This window comes from Chelmon rostratus, chromosome 19 (genome assembly GCF_017976325.1).
Source record: "Chelmon rostratus isolate fCheRos1 chromosome 19, fCheRos1.pri, whole genome shotgun sequence".
Lineage (NCBI taxonomy): Eukaryota > Metazoa > Chordata > Actinopteri > Chaetodontiformes > Chaetodontidae > Chelmon > Chelmon rostratus.
In genome coordinates, this window is record NC_055676.1 from 24,126,409 (window position 1) to 24,136,056 (window position 9,648).

Genomic DNA, 9,648 nt, shown 5'->3' on the forward strand with positions numbered 1-9,648 from the left:
TGAACAAACTGCGATACAATAAGAACTCATTTTCATATTTCCATTGATTGTCCGTGTTACTTCCCGCTGTAACACTAACCTACAGCCATATTATCAATAAAATATAATTCATAATAATTTATTCAAACTGATACAGTTCAAAAGGGAAACTTTTATTTTATATATAAAAACAAAAACATTTTTATCACATTTCTGCTACGACGTCACTCCGACAGCCAGAGCTTGAAGGTTCGGTCATAGGAGCTGGTGGCGATCAATTTGCCGTCAGGTGACACGTCGACGCCCATCACCTGTCAACAAAAACAGGTGCGACATGTTAATGTACCTGTGGCGTCTCTACCAGTTAGCCGCCGTGTCTGAAAGGACCAATAAGAGCGGAGCGTTCGTACCTTCCCCTCATGTCCGGCGAGCGTCTTCAGTGGCGTCCAGCCCGGGTGACTCCAGACCTTCGCCGTGTTGTCGTATGCTCCAGTCAACAGGAAATGGCCGTCTGTGGCTGTACGCAAACAGGAAGTGAGGTCAGAGACAAACAGGAAACACGGTCTACAAAGTTAGATTGAAAAAGGCCAGAAAAAGACTGAAGGATAAACTACAATCAAGCTCCCGGTCGTTGAATCCTCGCCGGCGTGGAGGCAGAAAAAAATTAATAAGAAATGAAATAAAAGTTAGAAGAAATGAGAATAAAAAGGCGTATTTACGCTGGAAGCGGACGGCAGACAGCAGGTTCTGATGGGCTGGAACTGTGTACAGACACTTCCTGTTTCTCAGCTCCCAAACCTTACAGGTATTGTCACCGCTTCCTGTTGCCAGGTGATATCTGACAGAGCACAGAACCAGAAACACAGATTAAATATAGAATTTATATTCTGTATGTAAAAATCAATAGTCATGAAAACGAGCTTGTCTCTGATTGGCTGTGTGTTTACGAGCTCGTCTCTGATTGGCTGCGTGTTTAACGAGCTCGTCTCTGATTAGCTCACCCGTTGGGAGAGAAGTGCAGGCTGTAGATCTCCTTCAGGTGTCCCTCCAGGAAAACAACACAGCGTCCCGTCCGAAGGTCCCACACCCTGCCGAATGCATCCAGTCCTCTGATTGGACGAAAGCCGAGAGAGGAAGGGCAACACAGAGACAGACAATTATTATTATTATCAGTGACACCAACTGGCTTCAGCTAGCTCCACCTGGACCGACAGATCGGCTGCTTAGGGTTAGAGAGCTTCCACAGCCCCAGCAGACCACTGCAGGCCCCTGTGACACATGAGGCCCCAGCAGACCACTGCAGGCGCCTGTGACACATGAGGCCCCAGCAGACCACTGCAGGCCCCTGTGACACATGAGGCCCCAGCAGACCCCTGTGACACATGAGGCCCCAGCAGACCACTGCAGACCCTTGTGACACATGAGGCCCCAGCACACCACTGCAGGCCCCTGTGACACATGAGGCCCCAGCAGACCACTGCAGGCCCCTGTGACACATGAGGGCTGTACCATCTGAGAACTTCAGTATTATGAGCAAGTAATATGAGTAGTAGTGGCTGAACAAAGTAATAGTTTGTTCAGCCACGTCTCCGTGAAGCCCGTGATGCTACAGTCTGGTTAGCACCGTTAGCTCTTCCATCTTATTCTGGAGAGATCTCACCTTCGTCATAAGAAGGACAGACGGATGGTTTAATCCGTGTTTACAGCTGATCCCATGTGTGGGTCACCTGATGTCATTTCAAATAGTCCAAGAAAGAGTGAAAAGCAAACCCTCGCCTCCCCCAGGCGTACATCCACACATGCACACGATGAACGAAGACGAGTGATGAAGAAAAACACCGAAACAAAGAAAAGAGGGCGGAGCTGCTGGAACATCAGCGGCGCCACCTTGAATTGGATGAAATTTTAAACTACAGCTTTAAACGCTGAGCCGTATATCATATCGTAGTCCTGGTGTGGCAGTACTACCGCCTGAGAGTACTACAGAGTGTGTACAGTGTGTACCAGGAGGTGCAGTGTGCAGCACAGTGTGTACTTTACCCAGTAGCAGCCAGCGATCCGTCAGGGTGAAAGTGGAGGTCGTGGACTCCTTTACTGTGACCTTCCTGATGGAGGATTTCCTCCTGAACCTCCAGGTCCCACAGACGCCACGAGTTATCGTAACTACAGACGACAGACAGACGGTGAACACTGTGTGTACTGGTACACACAAATACTTCGGTAAGTTGTTTTAGGATTTACCTGGTGGTTCCCAGAAACCTCCCCGACGGGTGCCAGGACACTCGGGACACTCGCTCACTGTGACCCTCGATGTCCGCCACCGGCTCGTCGCTACGACAACCAGGGAGACACAGACGGGGAGGACAACAACCAGGGAGACACAGACGGGGAGGACAACAACCAGGGAGACACAGACGGGGAGGACAACAACCAAGGGGACACAGACGGGGAGGACAACAACCAGGGGGACACAGACAGGGAGGGAGATTAAATGACGAAAGACAAAGAGCATTAAAATGATCGCCCCGCTCCTCGTCCCCTCCCCCCACCCCCTCTCTCCTGCCCCCTCGTCTCCTACCTCTCCAGGTTCCACAGCTTCACGGACCCGTCGGCAGCACACGAGGCCAAGCTGACGTCCGATTGGTCGAGCGAGACCGCCGCCTGTGGGCGGAAGACGACCGCGCCCACGTTGGTGTTGTGTCCTTCAGCCAATCAGAGAGTAGGGACAGAGAGGGGGTGGAGTCTCAGTTCTCAGGACGGTTCACATCACAAATGTTAAATATATCTAAATTTAGTGCAATCTGACCGATTAGCGGACTAAAAGAAAATAACTAAATCCCCCCCCCCCCACACACACACACAAAATAATATTAAAATCTGCTGCGTGTTGATTCAAATAAATATTAATCATAACTGGAAGCTCCACCCACCTCTGAGAGTACGAATCAGGTTGCAGTCAGGGACGGACCACAGCTTGCACAGACCACTCCGGGGGGGGGGGGGGTCATAATATGAGCATATGTAATTCAGCATGCTAAAATGTTAGAGCTGATGCTATCTCTGAACACAACAGTTAGCTGTTAGCATAGCTTTGCTAAATCTCTGGTGCTAATGCTACAGTGGGCGGGGCTGGGTACCAGGAGGCGGTGGCCAGCATTTTGGAGTCGGGACTGAAGTGGCAGAAGCTGATTGGTCGATCATCACCGATCTGACTGCAGAAGTTGTTCAGATTCTGGAGAAGAAGAAGAGAGAGGAAGAGGAGAGAGGAAGAAGAAGTTTGTTGTTCAGAGATCATGTAGACGGGGTTTCACAATGTGTGTGTATGTGTGTGTGTGTCATTTGTAATCAATGAATATAAATGAAATGACTGATTATTGGCGCGTCTCACCCTCAGGCTCTTGTGCAGCTCCTGTTGCCGGATCGCCCTGGTTGCCTCGGCAACATCCCTTTGAGCACGAGCAGCCTCGAGACGCCTCATTGCCCTGATGGACCAATCACAGCAGGAGCTTGTGAGACACAATCATATCAACTCCAACGTCCAAGACTGCTGTTCATTTTGAGATGAGAAGAAACGAGAAACGAGAAGAAGAAATGTGAAGACGAGAAGAGGGGAAAAGAAGAAACGAGAATAGACAAGAGGAGAGAGGAGAAGAAGCAGGAAGAAACAAGATGAAACAGGAAGAAGAAACGAGAAGAAATGGGAATAAGAGGCGAGAGGAGAGATGAGACCAGAAGTGAGGAGTCATGTTAGTTTCCTCTGTGTCTGATTGGTTGCTTTGTCGGTGACTCACCGTGGCAGAGAGTATTTGGCCAACCAGAGCCGAGCGTCCTTCAGGGAGGCGGAGCCTTCATGGTACCACGTCTGCTGGCACTGTGAGTGGTCAGACAGGAAACACACAGTATTACTGTCTGTGTGTGTGTGTGTGTGTGTCTCTGTGTGTGTGTCTCTGTGTGTGTGTGTGTCTGTCTGTGTCCGTGCATGCTCCTGCAGACCTCGTCCTGGGACCTCTTGGCTCTCTCCTCATCTCTCCTGGACTTCTTCAGGGCGTCCGGTCCGACCACAGAGAGAACACTTCTCAGTCTGCCGCCACAGACAAACAGAAAAGATTTGATCTGGACTCCAGACTGACTCTGAATCAGTGCTGGACCCGATGAGTTCAACACAGCTGCTGCTCAGAGGCTTCTGGCTGGGGGGTCGTTTCCCCCTCAGTCATGACCACAGACATAAAGTGGATGTTAAAGTTGTCAATTAATCGATTAATTACTTCATCAATTGGTCGTTAAGTCTGTGAAACATCTTTTCCCAACGCACCTCTCGCGGCGGTCAGCCGGTCCCTCTCCGAACAACGTGATTGGCTCTCCCAGCGCTCGGAGGCCCGCCTTCACCTCAGCGTCGTCGGTGGAGACGGTGATCTGTCGGGCTCGGCGGCGGCGTTCAAACGCAGCGAGAGCTTCCTGCTGCCGCTCGCTGACCCGCTCCTCCAGATCCAGAGTCTCTCCTGCACGGCATCATGGGAAAAAGAGTGAAACGCGCGCACGCACACTCACATCATTTGTAGTTTACAACATGAAACCCACCTGAAGAGATGTTGATGTTTCCCGCCTTGATCCCCGCCTTCACCGCATCACTTCCTGCCACCGTGCTGCTCGCCGCCTCGGAGCTCAGGCGCTCACGCTCTTTTTCCTCCAGGCTTCCGTAGAAAACACGACTCTTCTTCACGGCCGGAGCGGCGTCCTCCTCGTCCGACATTTTAATTCAGCTCCTCTTCCTCGTCTGCTGTCGCTGCTAAAAACTCAATGATAAATCGTGAAACGTGTATTTTATTATCGAAGTAAAATCTATATTTTTAATCATAAAATAAATGTAAACACAAAAAATTGCAACAATAAATTCATGACAGAAAAAAAGTGGAAAGAGGAGAAAAATTAAAGTTATTTGATTGATTTAATATATATATATATATTTATATTTATATATATTATAAAATGTGATAAAGAAAAATAAAAAGCACAAACAGTATGATAATTACAAGATTAAAATAAAAAATACATATTTCCCAGAAAATGTTGATGAACTGATACTATAATTAAGCTGAGTGTGTTTTGGGGAAAATCGTTTGAACACTGAAAGCTTTATTTAAAATGTATTGTTACTAGCTTTTTTCCGAGTCAAAGAGAAACACACGCGGTTACAGATCTGAGAAGTTTAATAAGTTAAGTTTAATTCTGATCCTTGAGAAACTTTGGAGAGTGAGCGAAACAGTCAACGATTTGGTCAGACATTAAAGAGGAGAGAAGAATAAAAAGAGATAGAGACAAAACGCGGTGCACACAGCTAATGCTAACTTTAGCATTAGCATTAGCACAAACAAACACGAACGTCAATAAAAGACAGCGTCCACATCACGTCAGCCACATTGAGCCAATACACCGCAGGCGACGTTGACAGCTGTGAAACGGCGCACTTATCATCTCAAACTTTAAAATACTTTTCACTTTAAAACTTACATGTGAAGAAATCCGAAGTAGCCCCGTCCGTGAACAGCGTGACCCAGACCCGGATGTAAACGCGTCATCAGCTTCCGGATCAAAGGTTGTTCTTCCGGTAACTGAGACAGAGCGGCAACAGCAAACAGACAGAAGGGGACAGAAAACCCGCACAAATACCGCAACAACACATCTGTCAGGTGACTTTGCACTAATTTACCACAGTTATTGAAACTATCGGTTAAGAGGAGGGAGGCACGGTCGTCTGTTTCCGGCAAAAGTCAATGGTCATAGATGTTAGCAGCCGTTAGCAGGCTAGCTTAGCTTCGCTATATGTACATATATATATGTATGTGTGTGTGTGTGTATTTATGTGTGGTGCATGTGATTTATTTGTTGCTACAATAATTGAAATAATAAAAAGAGTGGCCTGACCTTTACTGCTTTAATAACAACAACTGAAAAGATTTATGGTCCTATCACCTGCATACAGTTAGCATAGCAACTGCAACTGTTAACAGCAGCTATTTGCTAATGAGCATTGTGTCGTAAAATATTATTTCTGTCTAGGTTTATTTTATTCTACTGTTTATTGTTATGGAGTGATGTAAATCAATGATTCTCTTAGAGAGCATTTGTCACTTTGTTGGTCCTGATATTTGATATTTTTGCCTGTTCTAAAGTGACAGAAGAAAAACTAATCATAAGATGCTGAGGAGGAAACCGACTCGTCTGGAGCTGAAGATCGACGACACAGAGGAGTTTGAGAGTGTCAAGAAGGAGCTTGAGGTTTTCCTTACAGTCACTTCACTATACCTACATAAAATATGTCTTTAGTCTGTTGAGAGAGATGCAGATCAAGTTAACTTTATTGACAGTGTCTAACATCTCAAATCACAATTGTCCCTGAAGCTCCCTTCAGACAGGAAGTAGATCATCATAGTAACAAGACAGTCTGACCAATCATGAACAGTTTTTACTTTCAAAACAGGAAATCACACGTGAAATGTTTTTATTGAGACACTTTTCTGTCAGCTGACATGAAAAACATCAAAGTACAGTTCTAGTTGTTTTTTTCCAGGCCAGGAAGCGTCAGCGAGAGGAGGCGGAGTCAGGAGGTGGCGTGGGCGGGGCTTCTGTAATCAGCGTTGACATCATCGGGGGTGGAACCTCTGCTTCAGCTTCTTCCTCCACGGCGGCATCGAGGGCAGAGCTCATCAACGAACGAATCGGCTACAAGCCCCACCCCAAACCGGCTACGCTGCCAACCTTATTTGGAAGTTTACAGTTTTAATAAGGAATAAATATGTTTCAACAGAAAAATAGTTTTAGTTTGCTCGTTTGTTTTAGAATGAAAAGTGTGGTTTTGTGCTTGGTGAGGGTCAGCAGGTTTCTGCATGCCCGCCCGCCCGCACAACAGATCATATTTTCACCCTCGGCGTCCAAATGAACAGAACCAGGGGTCCGTTTCACAAAGCAGGTTCAACAAACTCTGAGTGTAACCCTGAACTCTGAGTTGATCTACTCTGAGATAGGAAACTCTGAGTTTTCGATTCCACAACAGCAGATTTGAGTTAGTTTGATTAACTCAGAGTAGGTTCACCCCGAGTTAAGCGCGTGCACCGCAACTTTAAAAAGACAGCATCAATGGAACCCCGATTTAAGGATTCACCATGGCAACGGGGAAGCGGAAGGCTGCCTACTTCACGCCACTGGAAATTAGACATTTTAATGCGCTCATACAGCGAATATGAACACGTTTTTAGACGGAAGTCCAACACCGCTGCAGCTGCGAAGGAGAGGGAGACGGCGTGGGAGAACCTTGCTGCTCGGGTCAATGCGTGAGTATAAATGTAGTCCTTTGAAATCACAATAATATTACAGGGCAAAACTGCTTGAATGGTTGCCTATTAATTTATTTCATTTAGGTGCAATCCCGCGGGGGAGAAGCGCACTTGGCAGCAGCTTAAATTGAAATATAAAAACATGGTTCAAACAGGTAAGACCTCTGCATGATCTCATGGAGGTAGCTACCTCATTTTGATCATGTTTTACATTGTAAAGTAAATATTAAGTGGCTCCCTTTCATTGTAAAATTGGTTATATTGTGTTCATATAATGTTTTGTTTTTTGTTAACGAATGAAATAAAATTTAAAAATGAAAAAAGTGTTCTCATCTATATCATGTTATGTTAAATAATTAAGCCTATATTTAAAATAACACAGACTTTTACTCAGCCAACAGAAAGAAGGCAGATGCACGAAGAACGGGTGGTGGCCTAACACCGATAATTGTCTGGAAAAGCAAGAACATCGTGGTCTGATAACTATCTCCCGACGAATATTTAATTCTCTGCGCAGTATCGCTGCACCTTCATCCACGGGATCATGATCAAAAGACGTTAACATGCCATGTTAACGAAAAAAGTCACCACCTACTGTGTCTAATGGACTTCTCACTGACTGATAATTTTAATGATTTTTTTTAATAACAGACGGCAGAACTATGCCAAAACTCGTCTGCCGACTGAATGAATGAATGAGGAAATGAATGCGGTGTGCGGTTGAAAGAGGGCGGAGACACAGAGAAACTCGAGGTTCCTTGAGTAAAACCTGGTCCCGACCAGGTTAGGTTCATAGAGTCAGTTACTGCGGTAACTGACTCGGAGTTTAACTTACCTCTGTCTGTGAAACAGGCTTGAGTTACCCCTCTTTCTCTGGTTTGACTTACCTTCCTATGTGAAACGGAAAACTCAGAGTTTTCCTCATTTCAGGGTTAACATACTCGGAGTTTTCAGTAAACCTGCTTTGTGAAACGGACCTCAGATGAACAGAACCAGATGATTGGCAGGAGGGTCCGCCATACAAACAGCTGCGAAGTGTTGGAGGGAAAACACACGAATATACACATACTGCACAAATATACTGCACGAATATACACATACTGCACAAATACTACGCACATACTGCACAAACATACACATATACTGCACAAACATACACATACTGCACAAATATACTGCATGAATATACACATACTGCACATACACATACTGCACAAATACTACGCACATAGTGCACAAATATACACATACTGCACATATACACATATGTAACAGGTGTGTTCATGCATCACAGTTATAATTCACCAAAAGTCCATCCTTAGTATTTATTTTCATTTTGTCATATCGTTTTCATGTTGGATTATTTATCTTACGTATATTGGTATTTTATTTTGAAATTCGTTTTATTTTGGTGACTTCCTGTAAGGACGGCACTTCCTGTAATTTCGCGCTACTCTCCTCAGATGGCGTGAGAGTCCGCTGAGGAGAGGTAACTTCATTTAGTCGCTCTGGTTCTCAGAGCTCAAGCACAGTTAAAAACACTCCGAAGTTGTTGAAATTTGTGTTGTTGGGTTCACATGTATCATATGAACATAAGGTGTGCTTTGTGTTGACTTTTTTTGAGGCACTTTATGTAACGTACAGTAGCGGTATTCACATGCTAGTTTACCGATCTTTAAGCTAGGCTAAGAGAAGAGCATGTGTGTTGTTTCTCATGCAGTTTGCCGTGTTTCTCCTCTTTCTTTTAGAGGTGTGCATGTAGAAACCCAGAGGAGTTGCTGTACTTATTTTTATTTCATTTTGCACAGGTATGTGAGCTCATGGTTTGTCATTGATGTTATAATGTTCATTATAAAACATAAAATTTGCCACTGTTGAGTGTAAAAATGTATTTGTGTTTCCAAATGTTAGGTTGAATGAATTATATGAATTTATAAAAACATGCATTAGCTCAGACGGCGTGAGACTCCGCTGAGGAGAGAGGTGTGCATGTAGAAACCCAGAAGAGTTGCTGTACTTATTTTTATTTCATTTTGCACAGCTGGCCTGAAATAAATCCTGCTCCAGTGGCAAAACAGCTATGGTCCCCGTCTCATCCATTTGCACAACACAACGCAGAGATTTATCGCAGTGAGACAAGAGTGGTAGGCCAGACCGGCTACACATACATACTGCACAAATACTACGAACATAGTGCACAAATATACACATACTGCACATATACACATACTGCACAAATACTACGCACATACTGGACATACACATACATACTGCACAAATATACACATACTGCACATATACACACACATGTTGCACATATACACGCACATACTGGACA

General features: G+C 45.1%; 2 protein-coding genes across 3 annotated transcripts; one reads left to right on the plus strand and one right to left on the minus strand.

Annotated features, from left to right (window-relative positions):
* Positions 1 to 131: 131 nt before the first annotated feature.
* prpf4 (PRP4 pre-mRNA processing factor 4 homolog (yeast)) lies at positions 132 to 5,549 on the minus strand. Of its 2 annotated transcripts, none has more exons than XM_041959491.1 (15): positions 5,488 to 5,549; positions 4,558 to 4,772; positions 4,292 to 4,478; positions 3,973 to 4,060; positions 3,771 to 3,850; positions 3,368 to 3,461; positions 3,118 to 3,211; positions 2,910 to 2,969; positions 2,558 to 2,681; positions 2,221 to 2,310; positions 2,020 to 2,142; positions 981 to 1,088; positions 699 to 817; positions 390 to 496; positions 132 to 290 (listed from the first exon to the last, which is right to left on the minus strand). In XM_041959491.1, exons 2-15 carry the CDS (start codon positions 4,727 to 4,729, stop codon positions 204 to 206), a joined length of 1,533 nt encoding a protein of 510 aa, XP_041815425.1. In that variant the 5' UTR covers positions 4,730 to 4,772; positions 5,488 to 5,549; the 3' UTR covers positions 132 to 203. The 2 variants fall into 2 exon arrangements, with proteins under 2 accessions (XP_041815425.1, XP_041815426.1); XM_041959492.1 differs by having other exon boundaries at positions 4,558 to 4,765; positions 5,488 to 5,548.
* Positions 5,550 to 5,561: 12 nt separating this feature from the next.
* cdc26 (cell division cycle 26 homolog) lies at positions 5,562 to 6,791 on the plus strand. Its single transcript, XM_041959498.1, has 3 exons — positions 5,562 to 5,666; positions 6,150 to 6,255; positions 6,548 to 6,791. Exons 2-3 carry the CDS (start codon positions 6,175 to 6,177, stop codon positions 6,758 to 6,760), a joined length of 294 nt encoding a protein of 97 aa, XP_041815432.1. The 5' UTR covers positions 5,562 to 5,666; positions 6,150 to 6,174; the 3' UTR covers positions 6,761 to 6,791.
* Positions 6,792 to 9,648: the final 2,857 nt, after the last annotated feature.

Excerpts from the sequence above, each read along its gene's own strand:
- prpf4 (XM_041959491.1), bottom strand. The coding sequence starts at position 4,729 with ATGTCGGACGAGGAGGACGCCGCTCCGGCCGTGAAGAAGAGTCGTGTT. Across the intron at positions 3,851-3,972 it reads CCAAGAGGTCCCAGGACGAG|TGCCAGCAGACGTGGTACCA; the intron begins GTCTGCAGGAGC and ends GACCACTCACAG. Across the intron at positions 1,089-2,019 it reads GGATCGCTGGCTGCTACTGG|AGGACTGGATGCATTCGGCA; the intron begins GTAAAGTACACA and ends TCGTCCAATCAG.
- cdc26 (XM_041959498.1), top strand. The coding sequence starts at position 6,175 with ATGCTGAGGAGGAAACCGACTCGTCTGGAGCTGAAGATCGACGACACA. Across the intron at positions 6,256-6,547 it reads GTGTCAAGAAGGAGCTTGAG|GCCAGGAAGCGTCAGCGAGA; the intron begins GTTTTCCTTACA and ends GTTTTTTTCCAG.